The sequence below is a fragment of the Rhinatrema bivittatum genome, chromosome 11, assembly GCF_901001135.1.
Source record: "Rhinatrema bivittatum chromosome 11, aRhiBiv1.1, whole genome shotgun sequence".
In the NCBI taxonomy this organism is placed as follows: Eukaryota; Metazoa; Chordata; class Amphibia; order Gymnophiona; family Rhinatrematidae; genus Rhinatrema; species Rhinatrema bivittatum.
The window spans coordinates 101,661,630-101,681,218 of NC_042625.1; the positions used below are offsets into that span (position 1 = coordinate 101,661,630).

General features: G+C 45.1%; 1 protein-coding gene across 4 annotated transcripts in view; it reads left to right on the forward strand.

Moving 5' to 3' along the window:
- The window catches only part of MACF1 (microtubule actin crosslinking factor 1), a 513,108-nt gene that overhangs the window by 230,848 nt on the left and 262,671 nt on the right, over positions 1-19,589 (forward strand). For all 4 annotated transcript variants that reach the window (XM_029570961.1, XM_029570962.1, XM_029570959.1 and 1 more), the window contains 2 exons: positions 10,008-10,184; positions 11,892-12,015. In XM_029570961.1, coding sequence (XP_029426821.1) covers positions 10,008-10,184; positions 11,892-12,015 — 301 coding nt within the window. The remainder of the gene's footprint in view (positions 1-10,007; positions 10,185-11,891; positions 12,016-19,589) is intronic.

Here is a 19,589-nt window from a genome sequence, read left to right on the forward strand (position 1 = left end):
TAGTGATTGGCATATGTTATCTTTGGGAATGTGCAAGAGTAGCACTTTCTCTATGCGGATCTCGCAGTGTAAGACATCGGCATGGAGGAAGTGGAAGCCCGCAAATATTTAATATGAGAGAGGTGGTGTCATGAAACATTTTATTTATGTATATATGTAAGGAAACCTCTGGTTTGCTGGTAGACTGAATTACTGTCGTGAAATTATGTTTGTCTAAAAAGTGTAATCCTACAAAATATTTTTATTAAATATATACAAACATATACTTTCATTAAACTCCCTACATCTAATACATAAGACCATCTACATGTATGGTGCTTGCCCTTATAATAAAACTACATACTCCATGCATTACCCTCCATTCATTCATACTCTACTCATCCATACCCCCCCATATCACCATCCCTAAAAATAACCAACATGATCAGTTGTTCCACATAATTATGCACAAATTAACATTTCATGATGTGTAGTCACACTACCTCCAAATATTTTACAATGATCACAATGATACAAAACAACGCAGTTGCTTCAGCATGTGAGTTCGATAATAGGTAGTGTGACTACACATCATGAAATGTTAATTTGTGCATAATTATGTGGAACAACTGATCATGTTGGTTATTTTTAGGGATGGTGAGTGATATGGGGGGTATGGATGAGTAGAGTATGAATGAATGGAGGGTAATGCATGGAGTATGTAGTTTTATTATAAGGGCAAATACCATACATGTAGATGGTCTTATGTATTAGATGTAGGGAGTTTAATGAAAGTATATGTTTGTATATATTTAATAAAAATATTTTGTAGGATTACAATTTGCTGAGTTCCTCTGGGGTGTATGTATAGTGAATACTTAATAACAGAGGTAATGCACTAATATGTAGTATTATAATGTAGTGTATTTGGATTTTCAAAAGGCGTTTGACAAAGTCCCTCATGAGAGGCTTCTACGAAAACTAAAAAGTCATGGGATAGGAGGCGATGTCCTTTCGTGGATTACAAACTGGTTAAAAGACAGGAAACAGAGAGTAGGATTAAATGGTCAATATCCTCAGTGGAAAAGGGTAAACAGTGGAGTACCTCAGGGATCTGTACTTGGGACCGGTGCTTTTCAATATATATATAAATGATCTGGAAAGGAATACGACAAGTGAGGTTATCAAATTTGCGGATGATACAAAATTATTCAGAGTAGTTAAATCACAGGCAGACTGTGATACATTACAGGAGGACCTTGCAAGACTGGAAGATTGGGCATCCAAATGGCAGATGAAATTTAATGTGGACAAGTGCAAGGTGATGCATATAGGGAAAAATAACCCTATGTTACATGGTGTTAGGTTCCATGTTAGGAGCTACCACCCAGGAAAAAGATCTAGGCATCATAGTGGATAATACTTTAAAATCATCGGTTCAGTGTGCTGCAGCAGTCAAAAAAGCAAATAGAATGTTAGGAATTATTAGGAAGGGAATGGTTAATAGAATGGAAAATGTCATAATGCCTCTGTATCACTCCATGGTGAGACTGCACCTTGAATACTGTGTACAATTCTGGTCGCCGCATCTCAAAAAAGATATAGTTGCGATGGAGAAGGTACAGCGAAGGGCAACCAAAATGATAAAGGGGATGGAACAGCTCCCCTATGAGGAAAGGCTGAAGAGGTTAGGGCTGTTCAGCTTGGAGAAGAGACGGCTGAGGGGGGATATGATAGAGGTCTTTAAGATCATGAGAGGTCTTGAACGAGTAGATGTGACTCGGTTATTTACACTTTCGAATAATAGAAGGACTAGGGGGCATTCCATGAAGTTAGCAAGTAACACATTTAAGACTAATCGGAGAAAATTCTTTTTCACTCAACGCACAATAAAGCTCTGGAATTTGTTGCCAGAGAAGGTAGTTAGTGCAGTTAGTGTAGCTGGGTTCAAAAAAGGTTTGGATAAGTTCTTGGAGGAGAAGTCCATTAATGGCTATTAATCAATTATACTTAGGGAATAGCCACTGCTATTAATTGCATCAGTAGCATGGGTTCTTCTTAGTGTTTGGGTAATTGCCAGGTTCTTGTGGCCTGGTTTTTGGCCTCTGTTGGAAACAGGATGCTGGGCTTGATGGACCCTTGGTCTGTCCCAGCATGGCAATTTCTTATGTTCTTGTGTTCTAATATTATTTACCTGTCTAAAAAGTGTGTCACCAACATGAAAAGTTTGGAAAGCTCTGCTCTACAGGGATACCCCAAGAGCAGCAAATAAAACAAGGGATCACCATGTCAGGCTTAAGGGAAATAAATGTCACCACCCTGAAAGAAAAAGTGTAGAGAGCGTGGAACAGAAGCAAACATGGCTAGTGCCAAGTATCTAACCCCTCTCCCCTGTTGTGGGAGGGCCCACAAAATACCGCCACCTCTCAGCTGTATTTAGGGACAGACACATGTAATGCACCCACACAACTAAAGGCTCTCCCAGGGATGGGAAGGAGAGGCTGGAGCAAAGAATGGAACAATTAAGTGATAACATAAAACCCTCCTTATGTAGCTATAGCAAGTATTGCAAATAAAATCAGTGCATGCACAGTTACAGAGCACATTAGGATTCTTATACTCTATAGCAAACACTGACAAATTGCAATATAGTAAAAAAAAAAAAAGATTTTATTTCTCCTAGGGACAAGCAGGATGGTAGTTCTTGCACATGGGAGGCAAAGTTTCTAGAACTTTGACTGCCACACTGAGTATGCCCAGCCTACCGCTATCCGCATGTCCACGCGGGGTCCCCCTTCAGTCTTTCTTTCCGCAAAGCATTTGTCTCATAGTAGTGGAGCTCTGCTCTTTTGAGTTATATTTCTCGGTCCCTCTTCTCCCCATTGGCACTTCAGTAGGGCGGCATGTAAGTTGTTTTTCCCTTCTTTGTGGTTGATTCCAGATAGGGCCGTTCCTTGGTAACCGCCGGTCATTGTCTGCTCGCCGGTTCTTTTTCCATGGCGTCGGGATTTCATCGATGCCCCCAGTGCCCGCAGACCATGTCCATTACAGGTCCACACGGGGTCTGTATCCTCTGCCTGGGGGCGTCGCATGATGTCCAGGGGTGCCATCTATGCAATCAAATGACCCACAAGGGTCTTCAGGCTCAGACAAAATGAGAAGTTCTTCTGATCCAGAAAATCTGATTCAACTCCGGCGTCAGGCGACTCGATTCCCAGGGGCTGTGGGGATCCGATGGACGTGAGTCTATTAGTGTCTGCTCCCCCTCTGGGGCCCTCAGGGGAACAATGTGTTGGAGATAGGCCCTCTTCAGCATCATCGCGCTGCAGGACCTCAGGTTCGTCTCCATCCTCTGTGCCGGGAAAGACCGGGCTGAGCACTGTGGGAAGCATCGACACTGGTCACAGTCGTCGCACAGCACTGGACTCAGGGTGGCACTGGTGTCCACCATGATGACCCCGCAGAGAGGAGTCCTTAATCAGGATGAGAATTTGCACATTGTCGGCATATATATAGTGAGTTAACTTTAGATTTGTTAGGAGTTGGCAGAGAGGGAGAAAGTAGATGTTAAAGAGAGTTGGGGAGAGAGAGGAACCTTGGGGAACTCCCAGGGTTGCGCTGACCGGGTGGGATTCCTTGTTGATTTTGACCTTGTAGAATCTGTTGCAGAGGAACGACTTGAACCAATTGAGAGCGATGCCCTTGATGCCTATGTCCGCTAGCCGCTCCATGAGAATTGAGTGATTCACCGTGTCAAAGGCGGCTGATAAATCGAGGAGAGCAAGGAGGCAAAGTTGTTTTTTCTCTAGACTCAGGAGAATGGTGTCTGAGAGGGAAGTTAGAAGGGCTTCTGTACTTAGAGACTTGCGGAAGCTGAACTGAGCAGGAGTGAGGATTTTATTTTCGTCCAGGTACTCTGAGAGTTTGTTTGACTATTTTTTCCAGGAGTTTAGAGATGAATGGAAGGTTCGCTATAGGTCTGAAGTTAGCTGGGTCGGCCGGTGACAAGTTGGGTTTTTTCAGAAGGGGTTTGAGAATGGCGTGTTTGAGGGCCTCGGGAACTATGCCTTGTGATAAGGAACAGTTGATGATTTCTGCGATAGGCTTGGCAATGAGTTTAGGTATGGAGATTAGCAGATTTGAGGGAATCGAGTCCGCTCGATTCCCTCAAATCACATTGGTTTACATATAACTGAACAAATAAGGCAAGAATTGCTTATTTTACATAGTAACATGGTATAATAACTGGGATAATAGAAAATTAGAACCATGTATATTATAACGTTATATCATTTCAACTTGGGAATATATCTTAGATTTCAATCTTAAATAAAGTCTTAGTGAGGTGGAGTTCTTGAGGGAAGGCTTTTAATAAGCAGCTATGGGGGGGGGGGGTTGGGGAGGAGGGGGGTGGGAGAAGATGGTGGGGTGTAGGGTGGGCTGTAGGGTGGGTTTCATGGGGTAGGCGACGGTGGTATGGTTTCGCGTTCGATGCAAGGGATGAGCCTGGGGGGAGGCTAAGTATCTGGCGGAAAGGCTTTTCTGAAAAGCCAGGTTTTGAGTTGTTTTTTGAATACTTGTATGGATCCATTCTCCTGTCCCATTCCGAAAGTGCTAGACTATTTGTTATATCTTTCTGATGCTGGTCTGAAGACCAACTTGGTCAGAGTACACCTCAGTGCTATCAGGGCCTGCCACCACTTAGTTACCAGTCTCCATGCAACCTATGGTGAGCTGGTTCATGCAGGGTCTGCTTCAGCTGAAGCCTCCCCTGTGGCCTCCTGTTGTGTCCTGGGATCTCAGCGTGGTACTGGCTCTTCTCATGCGAGATCCTTTCAAGCCGCTGCGATCTGAAGTACCTGACATGGAACGTTATCTTCTTGGTTGCAGTTACTTTAGCACACAGAATCAGTGAGCTTCAGGTGTTGGTGATGTATCCACCTTACACGAAATTCTTTCATGACAGGGTGGTTTTGTGCACTCATCCTAAGTTTCTGCCTAAGGTGGTGACTGATTTTCATCTCAATCTGTCCATTGTCCTGCCTAACTTTTTTCCCAGGCCACATTCTCACCAAGGTGAATGGGCTCTACACAGCTTAGACTGGAAAAGGGCCTTGGCTTTCTATCTTGAGCGGACAGCAGGCCATAGACAGTCCACACAACTCTTCATTTCATTCGATAAGAATAGATTGGAAGTTGCGGTCACCAAGGACACATTGTCCAACTGGCTGGTGGATTGTATTTCCTTCTGCTATGCACAGGCGGGCCTTCAGCTTGGAGGCCACGTCAAGGCTCATTCCGTCAGGGTCAAGGCAACGCACAATTAAACTCTGGAATTTGTTGCCAGAGGATGTGGTTAGTGCAGTTAGTATAGCTGTGTTTAAAAAAGGATTGGATAAGTTCTTGGAGGAAAAGTCCATTACCTGCTATTAAGTTGACTTAGAAAATAGCCACTGCCATTAGCAATGGTTACATGGAATAGACTTAGTTTTTGGGAACTTGCCAGGTTCTTATGGCCTGGATTGGCCACTGTTGGAAACAGGATGCTGGGCTTGATGGACCCTTGGTCTGACCCAGTATGGCATGTTCTTATCAGTGGCCCACTTTCGAGTGGTCCCCGTGGTAGACATCTGCAGGGCTGCGACATGGAATTCTCTCCACGTTCGCTGCCCATTACTGTTTGGATAGAGATGGCCATAGTGACGACAGCTTTCGTCAGGCTGTCCTGTGGGAACCTCTTTAAGTAAAAACACCCAACTCTTCCTGCCTAGGGCCCTTTTATCGGGTCAGGCTGGCTCACTCTGTTTTCCATGGCACCGCAGTTGTTGTGCCTATTGGCACCACATTCACTGTGTGAGAATTTACTAGAGTTCGGGAGCATCCTGTAGCTTGGTATTCACCCAGTTGTGAGGATTACCATCTTGCTTATCCTAGGAGAAAGCAGATTTTCTTACCTGTAACAGGTGTTCTCCTAGGAGAGCAGGATGTTAGTCCTCAGGAAACCCGCCCACCATCCCATGGAGTTGGGTTTCTCCTTGTTTGCTGTTTTAATTTTTCATAATGCTATGTTACGAGACTGAAGGGGGACCCCGTGTGGATTAGTGGCATGCTGGGCATGCTCCATCTGATGTCACCTATGTGTGAGGACTAACATCCTGCTGTCCTAGGAGAACACCTGTTAAAGGTAAGCAACTCTGCTTAACATGGAAAAGTGAGGAAAATCAGGTTGCAAGATATAAAAGAAAAGTCACTAGCTCTAATCTATATCTCAGTTCAGTTCACTTGCAAAATTATTTATTTATTTATTTATTTATTTATTTATTTAAAGGCTTTTATATACCGACTTTCTTGATACAAATCAAATCAACTCTGTTTACATCGAACAAGTAGAAACTATAACCAACCAAAAAATAGAGACAATTTGAAGGAGTATAAAGTTACATTATAACAAGGATGTGTTAACTTGGAGTAGGAAATGAGAAGGGGTACGAAGAAAGAGTATAATATACATTGGAGTATATGAGGGAGGCAAGGGGCAGTCCTCAAGGTAATTTGTAAACGTCCTCATAATAATTTATATACATGATTTAGCGCTAGTTTATACGCATAATAACTAGAACAGTTATAAGTCAGGCTGTTGGGCTGGTGTCGGTGAAGGCTCGGCAGAACAGCCAAGTCTTTAATTTCTTTTTAAATGTTATTAGACAAGATTCCTGCCTGAGGTCCGGAGGCATGGCGTTCCAGATAGAGGGACCTGTGATGGAGAATGTCCGGTCTCTGATGTTTGAGTGTTGTATAGCTTTGATAGATGGTACATGTAAGGATCCCTTGTAGGCATCCCTTAAAGGTCTAGCTGTTGAGTGCAGTTTGAGGGGGTATAGCAGATCAAGGGGGGTCTGCTGGTGAATATATTTGTGGATAATTGTAAGTGATTTATGAAGAATCCTGAATTGTACTGGGAGCCAATGAAGATCTTTTAGAATGGGAGAAATATGCGCTCTCCGATTGGTATTTGTCAGAATTCTCGCTGTTGCATTTTGGAGTAACTGGAGGGGTTTTATAGTGGAGGCCAGGAGTCCTTGCAAAATGGAATTACAGTAGTCTATTTTGGTAAACAGAATGGCTTGGAGGACAGATCTAAAATCATAATGGAATAGGAGCGGTTTGAGTTTTTTGAGTACTTGTAACTTGTAGAAGCACTCCTTTGTGGTATGTTTTATGAATTGCTTTGGGTTCAAGTGACTATCGATAATGACTCCAAGATCTCTAGCGTGGGATGTTTGTATATTGGTCTGCAGCAGATGTTGAAAGGAACTGCCTTCTGGAGTGATTAGTAAAAGTTCAGTCTTGGAAGTATTGAGCACCAGATTGAGGCTTGAGAGGTGATGATTGATCGTTTGCAGATGAGAGTCCCATAATTTGAGTGTTGATTCAAGTGAATTGGATATTGGGATTAAAATTTGAACATCTGCATAAATATAGAACTTGAGTTTCAGGTTTGTGAGTAAATGGCAGATAGGGAGCATGTAAATATTGAACAGAGTAGGGGATAAGGAGGAGCCCTGGGGGACGCCGAATGGGGCGTTGGTGTGAGAGGATTCCTTGTTCTTGATTTTAACCTTATAGCCTCTATTGCTAAGGAAGGAGTCGAACCAACTAAGGGCTGCTCCTGTAATACCTATGTCTGATAGTCGGTTTAGAAGGGTATTATGATTTACCGTATCGAAAGCTGCAGAGATGTCGAGGAGAGCTAAGAGGAATGATTGTCCTTTATCAAAGCCAATGTAAACTTGATCGAGGAGTGAGATGAGGAGAGTTTCGGTATTGTGTTCTTTTCGAAAACCATATTGTGATGGGTGAAGAATATTATGGTCTTCTAAATAATTTGAAAGTTGTTTATTTACAATTTTCTCAATGATCTTAGCTACAAATGGGAGATTTGATATAGGGTGATAGTTGTTAAGGTCGTCCGTTAAAATACTTATTTATTTTATTTATTATTAGTTTTTATATACCGGTGTTCAATTTATAATATCAAATCGGTTTACATTGTAACTGTGTTCAAGAAGCAGGGACTTCTTGTTTTACATTATAACTTCTTCTAGTTTTACATTCTAGTTTTACTTCAAACTCCCACCTAAATTCTGGCCCTCGCTGTTCTCACTGCCCTGGCTGCCAGTAGAAGCTCGAATCTATTTTAAAGTATTAAAGTTAATATTCAAAATCATCCATTCCAGTAACACCAGAATGATAGGTGTCACATTACAACCATACACACCTCAGCGAACGCTAAGACCTCAAAATAAAGGGGTACTGGCTGTTCTTACAATACAGAGAACACATCTGACGCAATGAAGAGATCATGTTTTTTCCATAGCAGGTCCAAAGCTATGCAACTCTCTACCTGAGATGATACGTTTGACACCAGATAAAGAGAGATTTAAATGTGAGCTAAAAACATGGCTATTCAACCTAACGTAAAAACAACCTAATGTAAAAACATCAATAACAAGGAGAAGAGATATTAATTGAAGCATGAGGAATAAACTTAAGGAGAGAGAGAGAGCGAGACTATAAGAATCAATATAATGTACTGATTAAATGTGAAATATTTTATTGTCTTTATTCCTCACCCTAGTCAAATATATTGGAACATTTCTTTTAATAGATGTTAATGCCTGTGATGAATACTACTTCTGTGATCCGTCGTCATTTGCCGATTTATTGCTATGAATGTTACTTTTGTAAACTGTTCTGATCTATACATGGAACAACGGTGTATAAAATATCAAAATAAAATATCTTCAGAGGAAAAAGTGGGGAAGAGCTCTTGATGGATGAAGAAGGAAAGGTTCTCAGTCCTTCATTACAGATTTATTTATTTGATTTATTTAGTGATTTTTATATACCGCGGCACGTAAAAATATACATCACCTTGGTTTACAGTAAACAATAAATTAGCAACAGGCTTTACATACAACAGGCTTTACAGGAAGAAAACAGATGACAGCAACAGGCTTAACATAAATAACGGAACTCCGGAGTGCCTAATATAACTCCTTTAACTATAAAGAACAAATGTATATTCTAATTCAATAACAAAGCTGGAACAGGAAGCTAGTGAAACGTAAACTGGAAAACGGTATTTCCGATTAATCGATGATCATTGCGTGAAAGCTTGTTCAAACAACCAGGTTTTGAGGTTTTGTTTGAAAGTTTTATGGCAGGGTTCGAGACGCAAGTCCATGGGCATTTTGTTCCAGATGTTGATACCAGCTATGGAGAAAGTGCGGTCTCTTGTGGTCACGTGTTTGATGTGTTTAAGAGGCGTAGAGGCAAGTTTAGCTTGGTGGATATTTCTTATTGGTCTATTAGATGTACGGAATATAAACTGATCGGAGAACCATTGCATCTCTTGGTTATGTATTGATTTATGAATGAGGGATAGTACTTTGAATGTAATCCAGATATATTTATTTATTATTATTATTTATATACCGACATTCGATCTGAGATATCACACTGGTTTACATTCAGGTACTGGAGGTATTTCCCTATCCCCAGAGGGCTTATAATCTAAGTTTTGTACCTGAGGCAATGGGGGGTAAAGGGACTTGCCCAAGGTCACAAGGAGCGACAGCGGGACGCGAACCCTGGTCTCCTGGTTCATAGCCCCCCCTGCTCTAACCCCTAGGCTTGGGTTACCAGCTCAAGGCTTTTCAGGGGTAACTCAAAGCAAGTAACATTTCAGTGCTTCCCTATCACAATCTAAGTTTGTAGCCGAGGCGATGTAGGGTGACCTGATTTGGACCAGCAGTGGGATTTGAAGCCTGGTTTTCTTGCTGCTGTCACTACAATTGTCAGGTTCTCCTCTTCAGCCTCGCCGTGTGTACAATATTGCTTAAATTCTCAGTTTTGCCACAGACAGACAACTCTTATTGGATTCTAAGTTGCTGATGCCAACTGATGTTTATAAAACTCTTCCGTTTTCATGTTGTTCCTTCTTTCACAAGTCTCTTCCTTTTTAGTGTTCGCAGCTTGGGTCCCATCTGAAAACTCTGCTTGATAGATACCAGCAGTTCCAAGAGAAGGCAAGCAGTCTTCAGAGATGGCTACAGGAAAGTGAGGCCGTGCTGGAGAACCTTCCTTCTGAGCTGCTTGGCGCCGATGCTGGTGTCCTGCAGAAACAGCTGAGCACTGCAAAGGTGAGCAGCAAAGAGAAGGAAAAAAATGAGATTACTTAGCATGAAAGACTGGAACACACTTTGCAATGAGATGCATAGGGAACCAAGTATTTAATTTAAATACTTGCTTTTTATTTGAACAGTGGAATTTAATTTTTTATTTACTATGTTTGCTTTTCCTGTGGTCATTAAGGAGTTTGAGCTGTGGATTTTATCGGATGGAGTCTTTACCTTTGTACTTGATGTTTTTATGGTTTTAAGTCCTGTTGTCTGCGGACAATACTTTGTTTAATTTTTTAAATATTTGATTTTAAAGGAGACACTGTAATTTTTAAGAAATTGATTTTTGTTATGTTCTGTTATATTTTTGTATTGATGGGAATTAATTCTATTTAATTATAATTTTTTAATATTTATTTATTTATTTTTATTTATTAACTTTTATTTACCGACATTCGTGAAGCACATCATGCCGGTTTACAATGAACTCAGGTGGGAGATACAGTAAAACAAAATAACATTAAAACAATATAATATTACTAACACAAAAACAAGGTACAAAAAAGAAACAAAACTATAAAACTATAAAAACAATGAACCAAGGGATAATATTTATCTAATTTGTAATCTGCTTTTTGGCACTTCAAGATGCATTACATTCAAGTACTGTAGGCATTTTCCTATCCCCAGAGGGTTCACAATCTAAGGGGTTCATTTACTAAGCATTTTTTCCCATAGACACAAAATGGGAGAAAAACTTTAGTGAATAACCCCCTACGTTTGTACCTGAGGCAACAGAGGGTAAAGTGTCTTGCCCAAGGTTATAAGAAAGTCCATCAAGCCCCACATCCTGTTTCTAACAGAGGCCAATCCGGGTTACAAGTACCTGGCAAATACTCAGACATCAAATAGATACCATGCTGCTAAAGCGAGTAATAAACTGTGGCTATTCCCTAAGTCAGCTTGATTAATAACAGTTTATGGACTTTTCCAGGTACTTATGTAAACCTTTTTAAACCCAGCTAGACTAACTGCCTTAACCACATCCTCTGGCAATGAATTCCAGAGCTTAATTGTGCATTGAGTGAGAGAGAATTTTCTCCGATTAGTTTTAAATGTGCTACTTGCTAACTTCATGGAATGCCCCCTAGTCCTTCTATTATCCGAAAGAGTAAATAACTGATTCACATCTACCTGTTCTAGACTCCTCATATCCCCCTCATATCCCCCCTCAGCCGTCTCTTCTCCAAGCTGAACAGTCCTAACCTCTTTAGTCTTTCCTCATAGGGGAGCTGTTCCATTCCCCTTATTATTTTGGTAGCCCTTCTCTGTACCATCTGTGCAATTGTATCTTTTTTGAGATGCGGCGACCAGAATTGCACACAGTAACAAGATCACAAGGAGTGGAGGTGAGATTTGAAGCCCGGTTCACAGTCCACAGATCCTAACCACTTCTCACTTGAGCGGAAGTTATTTTCTGGAAAAATGGAATACAAAACCAGGATACAATGGGTCCTAAAGCATTTGTGGGATTTCTCCTGCACTAGAACTAATATTTCAGCAAACTGAAACAATCATGCCAAGTCCCCCCTTGCCCCTCCCACCACCTAACATTGGAGCTGCCAGTTTAGGCCATTTTAATGGTACAAGCTGCTGCAAATATGTTAATTGTACTTAAACTTTGCTCGTTAACACTCTCCTTTTATTTTCTCTGTCTTTGTGGAACAGAATCTGCAAGGAGACCTGACTGAACGTCAGATGCAGGTGGAAGAACTGCAGAAAGCAGCACAAATCCTGCAGGATACAGAGGGTAATCCAGCTCTGGATGGCAGATTAATTCAAGAAGCCACAGGTACATAGCAAGAGCTGCAAATGCAAGCTATTTGTTGTCAAAGGAAGAGTAGAGGTAACAAAATATTTTGTTTAAATATAAATGCAAAGGATTTTTTTTTTTTTAAATCCTTGTATTGGTTTTTGACTTGTACAATTCATAGTATGTGGTGGGGGAGGGAAATTATTTCCTTATCTTCCACAAGATCAGTCCAGATGGAGATGTTTTTTCCTTCCCTACCAGCAGATGAAGACAGAGAAGAAAAGCTTTACTGACCCTTGGCACTTAAGGCACTATGCCACCTGCAGCCTCTCAGTATTCTGTCTGTCTACCAGATGGTAGAGGAAGCCAAGGTGAGACCGCACCTTGAATACTGTGTGCAGTTCTGGTCACCTCATCTTAAAAAATATATAGTTGCACTGTTAATTGTAAACCGGCATGATGCGATATTCATCGCGAATGCCGGTATAGAAAAACTTAAAATAAATAAATAAAACAGCCACTGCTATTAATTGCATCAGTAGCATGGGATCTTCTTAGTGTTTGGGTAATTGCCAGGTTCTTGTGGCCTGGATTGGCCTCTGTTGGAAACAGGATGCTGGGCTTGATGGACCCTTGGTAATTTGTTACTTATGTCACAGGAGATAGATCTCCTTATGGATTGGGCGGAAGAACATCTACAGATGATCTCAGCCTCCCACATCGTAGGAAAAGACAACGTCAGATCAGACTTTCTAAGCAGGGAGAGTCTGGATCCAGGAAAGTGGGCCTTGTCAGCCAATAGTAGATCACTGGGGTCTCCGTCCATAGACCTGGTGGCTTCCCGATCCTCAGTCGCAGAAGAGATCAGTGGTCCCTGGGGATCGACGCTCTTTCAGACCTGGCCAGAAGAAGAGTTGCTACACACCTTCCCTCTGTGGCCCCTGCGGGGCAGGGTCATTCGCAGAATCAAGCACCACAGGGGATTAGTCCTACTAGTAGCTCCAGATTGGCCCAGGCATCTGTGGTATGCGGATATGCGGAGACTCCTTGTGGAGACCCCCTGTGCCTCCCACCACACAGGGGTCTGCTTCAGCAGGGACCGGTCCTTCCCAAGGATCTGACTCATTCCCTGTACGTTCCCAGATCTGTCCAGACTCCCGGGTTTATTCATCTGTGCCAGCAGGTGGAGACAGAGAAAGTTAAACTGTCACTGCTTTATATACACCGATGCCCCCTGCAGTTCCTCAGTATTTCTCTGTCTCCAGCAGTGCAGGACTGATGCATAAACCTGCAGTTTGTTCCAGTATTTTTTGGTCCTATTTTTGTGTTTTGCTCTGAGCCTTCCTCCCAGGGGTCGGGGTTTCTCGTGAGGGACCCCTACCCTGTTTGGTTGAGGCGGACGGGCTGGGACGGGTTGGTGACCCTTTAATACGCCCCAGGAGGTGCACATCTGGTGGTCCAGATCCCTCCCTTCCACGTGTTGGCTCCTTATTTTCCTCACTTTCCTATCCTTTTTTACTTAACTTGCTGAATTGAGCTGGAGAGCTCTGTTCATTGTTAGGAGCAGGAACTTACAGTGAGGCTGTTTTAGAGCAGTAAAGCTTTCTTGAAAAAAGAAACAACAAAACCCCCCCCCCCCCCCCCAGAAGCTCAGGAGCAGGTAGGAGCAGCGGAGTAGGTTGGCTCTCCTCTCCCCCCCTCCGCCGCGCACAGTTTCGGGGCTCCTTTCTTCATTTTTTTTTTACTTTTTACTTTTTTCTTTGTTTGTGCCGCCGGCGATGCAATGGTGAGGGGAGTGGTCTACTGCACGTGTGGAGCGGCTCCCACGCAGCTGAATTGTCGCGGTCTGTGCTCAGCCTGTGTCTCGGGAGGGGAGGGTCCCCCGGAGCTCGCAGCGCCTGCCCAAACATAGGAAGGTTGCGTTCTTTCCTCCTTCTGCAGCTCTGAGCGGTTCAGTCTGCGTGCAGCTGCCCGGTGCAGTAACCGCGGGAACGGCAGCCATTTTGGATCCCCCTGCGGTCAGGCCCACGCTTTTGGAGTCCGAGGGGGATTTCCCTCCGGTCCTTTCCCCGGTCCACCCAGGCCCTATTGGGGGACAGGGGGACTCTGAAGGCTGCCTGGAACAAGGTCCCCTTCCTGCTGATACGGACAGCTTGCAGCCCCCGACTCCGTTTTCGCTGGAATTTGTGCTGCTTATGCTCAAAGTCTTTTTGGCGCACCAGGAGGGCTTTGTGCCCTACGGAGGGGGCCAACACCCTCCTTTGCTTCCAGAGTCCGGATCAGCTCCAGTCAGGTTGCTGCTGGAGTCTGGCTCGGGTCAGGTCAGGCAGGTTGCAAGAAGGTACAGCCACCACCAGAGTACTGCGTTTGGCTGGTACGGCGCTGTAGGAAAATGCCTATGGCCCGGGGGCAACACCTCCTGGCGATCGGGCAGCGGACACGAGCCAAGGTGTGATGATCTTGATCCTGGGCCTGCGGCAGAGGGGGATGACCCCAAGATCCTACGGTTGTTCCACAGGGAGGAATTGGCACCTCTTATTCCCCAAGTTCTGGAGGAGCTGGGACTCCAGCCTCAGCTTCACTAACCTTGCAGTGACGGAGCGGATCCAGTCTTGGAGGGTATGCGGTGCTCCTCTTCCGGGTTTCCGTATCATGAGTTTCCGTATCTTCAAATGTACTATGTTGTTACAATTGTAAACTGGAGTGAAGGCCTCTAGCTAAACTTCAGTATATAAAAACGATTAAATAAATAAATAAAATGAGTCCATTAAAAAGTTGGTGGATCAGGAGTGGGATAACCCGGACGCGGGACTGAAAGTTGGTAGGGCCATGGTCAAGCTTTATACCTTGCCGGAGCAAGCCTTGGAGTTGTTTGCGCTCCCTAAGTTGGATGCTGCGGTATTTGCCGTCACCAAGAAAACGACCATTCCAGTTGCGGAGGCAACGGCTCTGAAGGATGTTCAGGACCGCAAGTTGGAGATCCATCTCAAGTGGATTTTTTAGGTCTCTTCTTTGAGTCTCAGCTTCATGCAGTGGGCATGCTTACGCTGGGTACAGCGTTCCCAGGAGGATCTGACGTTAGGTGGTTCGCAAGGTGCTCAGGCAGACCGGTTGGAAGTGGCAATAGCTTTTGTGGCAGATGCCTTGAATGATATGGTGCGGACGTCTTCCCGTATTATGGGGGCTGCGGTTTCCGTAAGGTGCCTCCTATGGCTTTGTAACTGGTCCGCGGATGTTTCAATCTAAGGCCCAGCTGGCGTCTCTACCGTTCAAAGATCAGATCTTATTTGGCGAGGAGTTGGTTCAGCTCATGAAGCAATTAGGTGACACTAAGGTGCTTTGCTTACCTGAGAACAAGCCTAGGGGCAGACGGAGTTTTCCCCCATAGTTGTGTTTTCGGGACAGTCGAAGGCTTCGGCAACCACGCAGCACGTCAGCGACACAGAGGTCTTTTTTGTCTCGCAGTCAATCCTGGGGGGCAGTCCTTTCGAGGAGGACGTCAGCCCTTCAGAGCCCCCATCACTGCCGGCTCCTTAGGTCCAAAATCGACACAATGAAAGGACGCTGGCCCACTCCGCCGTTCCTTTTATAGGAGGTTGGCTGGCTTGGTTTTATGAGGAGTGGGCCAAAATCACCCAGGATCAGTGGGTACTCAGTGTGATAAGGGACGGTTACGTTTTAGAATTTGTTCGACCCGTCCGCGACCTGTTTCTAATCTCCCTCTGCGGCTCGCTGCAGAAGCGCAGGGCGGTGTGGGAGATTTTGCACAGGTTGCAGCGCTTGGGGGCCATGGTACCGGTGCCTGTGGACAAACTCCGGGTCACTATTCAATTTACTTTGTGGTCCCGAAGGAGGGATCCTTTTGTCCCATTCTCGAATTGAAGAGTGTGAACGTGGTGTTAAAAGTCCCCCGTTTTCGCATGGAAACATTGCAGTCTGTGATAGCGGTGATACGCACCCAGGAGTTTCTGGCATCGCTGGATTTGATAGAAGCGTATCTCCACATTCCCATTTGCCGAGATCATCAACGCTTCCTGAGGTTTATGATTTTAGGACAGCACTTCGTTTCAAGCGCTCCCGTTTGGACTGGCCACGGCATCTCGTACCTTCACCAAAGTCATGGTAGTTGTAGTGGTGGCGTTACGGCGGCAGGGAGTTCTCGTACATGTTTATCTCGACCATTGGCTCATTTAGGCGAAGTCTGAGAACAGTTGTCTTACCACAGTACAAGCGGTCCTTCTGACTCTGTGGTTGTTAGGTTGGGTGGTGAATTTGGCCAAGAGCCACCTAGTCCCGTCTCAAACTCTGGAGTGACAGGGAGCATTTTTCGACACAAGCCAAGGCAGAGTCTTTTTGACGGAAGAGAGAGTGCACAAACTTGCAGACTCAGGTTCAGCACTTGTCACAGTTGTGTGTACCCAGAGCTTGGGATGTGTTGCAGGTCCTTTGTTCAATGACTTCCACATTAGATCTGGTGCCATGGGCCTTTGCTCATATGCGTCCCCTTCAGAGGGCTTTTCTGGCCCAGTGGAGTCCATTGTCGGAGTAGTTTCACCAGCCTGTCCCTCTTTCTCCTTCAGCCAGGGACAATATGTCTTGGTGGCTGCACACACCCAACCTCATTCAGGGGGTCGCCTTGGAAGTTCCAGATTGGGTGATTCTGACTACGGATGCCAGCCTCTCTGGATGGGGGGGCAGTTGTCAGAGTCAAGCAGCCCAGGGCACCTGGTCGGCCATGGAGGCTTCTTGATCAATCGCTTGGAAGCCAGGGTGGTGCGTTTGGCATTGCTTGCCTTTCAGCCTGTAGTTCAGGGGCATTCGGTGCGAGTTCTTTCGGACAATGCGACGGCGGTAGCCTACATCAACAGACAGGGGGGCACCAACAGCCATTCAGTGTCTCTGGAAGTTCAGGAGTTGATCCTTTGGGCGGAATAGCACCTGGTTCAAATAACGGCGTCTCATATCGCAGGAATCGAAAATGATCAAGCAGATTATCTCAGTTGCACTCTCCTCGATCCAGGAGAATGGGAATTGTCGGACAGAGCGATGCAGCTCATTTGCATGAAATGGGGCTACCCTTAGGTCGATCTGATGGCGACTCGCCACAATGGGAAAGCTCCTCGTTTTTTCAGCAGACGAAGGGAATACGGGGCAGAGGGCCTAGATGCTCTGGTCCTACCTTGGCCGCAGGGGGTTCTCCTATATGTTTTCACTCCTTGGCTGCTTGTGGGAAAGGTTTTGCGGTGGATAGAGAGACATCCAGGGGAGGTGGTGCTGGTAGTCCTGGAGTGGCCGTGCCGCCCATGGTTCGCAGATCTGGTAAACCTAGAGGTCGAGGACCTGTTGTGGCTCAGTCATCTCCCTCGCCTCCTGTGGCAGGGCCTCGTGTTTTCCGACCGCTTTTGTCTAGTGGCTTGGCTTTTGAGAGGAGGCATTTGAGGTCGAGAGGGTACCCGGAAACGGTAATTACTACCCTCCTCCAGTCTAGGCAGAAGTCCACCTTGTTATCTTACGTCCGTGTCTGGAAAGTCTTCGAGTCCTGTTGAGTGGCTAGGGGGATAGAGGCATTTCGAGCTTCAGTGTCACACGTCTTTCCTTCAGGACGGCCTGGTCAAGGACCTCACCCTCAACTCTTAGAGTTCACATGGCAGCTTTGGCTTGTTTGAGGGGAAAGCTGGATGGTTGCTGCTTGTCCTCTCATCCTGACGTGATCAGGTTTATTCGAGAAGTCAAGAATTTGCGCCCTCCTGTGAGGAGAGTTTGTCCTCCTTGGAACCTCGATCTGGTCCTTTGGGGTTTGTGTGAGGCTCCGTTTGAACCTGTCCGCAGAGCGACTCTTAAAGATTTGACTCTAAAGGTTGTTTTCTTAGTAGCCATTTGCTCTGTGAGGAGAATTTCGGAATCGCAAGCTCGGTCATGTCGAGATCCTTTTCTTCAAATATCGGACGTCTGTGTATCTTTGCAGACACTGCCATACTTTCTCCTGAAAGTGGTTTCCACCTTCCATGTTAATCAGTCTGTTGGCAGAGTTGCTACACACCTTATTTATTTATTTATTTAACACTTTTCTATACCGGTTTACATCGAACGGTTTACATCGAACAGGCTAAAAAACTGAAACAGAAATAAACATATGAATGGAGGCAGCAAAGTTACATTCAACAAGGAGGGTGAACTTGGAGGCTTAATCTGCTGGAAAGAGAGGCCTAGAATGGCAGAAAACTAGTAATATAATACAATAGGGTAAGCGGGCTTGTGCTTAATGAACTTAGAGGTACAAGGTTCCATCGCTCATGAAGGGAATTTGGTCCTCTAGTGTGTATCCGGGGGATCTGAGAAGGCTTGGCGGAAAAGCCATGTCTTAAGTTTTTTCCTAAATGTTGGGAGGCATGGTTCCAGCCTAAGGTCTGAAGGGATGTTATTCCAAATAGTTGGTCCTGCTGTCGAGAAAGCTTGGTCTTTGGTCAAGGTGAGTCGCGTGGCATCTGTGGGGCAGGGTCATTCACAGAATCGAGTACCACAAGGGATTAATCCTACTAGTTGCTCCAGATTGGCCCAGGTGTCTATGGTATGCGGACATGTGGAGGCCCCCTGTGCCTCCCACCACACAGGCCTGCTTCAGCAGGGACCGGCCCTTCACAAGGATCTGACTCAATTCTGTCTTACGGTCTGGCTCTTGAGAGGGTTCGCCTGAGGAAGCGACGATAATCTGCAGCAGTAATTGCCACCTTACTTCGCGCTTGGAAGTTCTCTATGTCCCTAGCATATGTGCAGGTCTGGAGAGTGTATTTGAGGCCTGGTGCGAGGAATGCGGTGTTTCCCCTCGGGTGGTCAGAATCCCACTAATTCTGGAATTTTTGTAGGACGGCTTGAATAAAGGTTTGACCGTTAACGCCTTGAAGGTCCAGGTAGTGGCTCTCTCCTGTTTCAGGGGCAAGGTTAACGGAACCCGCCTATCGGCTCATCTGGACATGGCCTGTTTTCTGAAAAGGGTGAAGCACCTCCAGCCACCCCTATGGTGGCCGGTTCCTTGTGAAATCTTAATCTAGTATTGGCCTTCCTTCCGCTGCACAGTGTGTTTCCTTGCGTTTATTAACTTTGAAAATGGTGTTCCTGCTGGCTCTATGCTCAGCATTTCGCATCTCTGAACTGCAGGCATTGTCGGGAACCGTTCCTCCGGGTGACTCCAGGAGCGTTACAGTTTCGTTCCGTTCCATCCTTCTTCCCCAAGATAGTCTCAGAGTTTCATTTTACTCAGTCCTTTCATTGCCATCCCTAAGTAAGCACAAGGATGCGGAAGAATGCCACCTCCTCCGTGACTTGAATGTCAGTAAACGTTTGCTACAGAATCTGGAAGTTTCAGACCCGGTCCAAAAGACTGTTTATCCTTCTCGGTGGAAGGAAGCAGGGGGAACCAGCTTCACGGGCTACCATAGCTCTCTGGATTAAGGAGGTGGTCACAGGAGTCTATGTGGAGGCGGGAAAGCCATTACCTTCTTAGGTGAAAGCTCATTTCACTAGGGCTCAGGTGGTCTCATGGGCGGAAGCTTAGACTGCTGTCTTCCATCGACATCTGCCGAGCAGCGACGTGGTGCTCCTTACACATCTTCTCA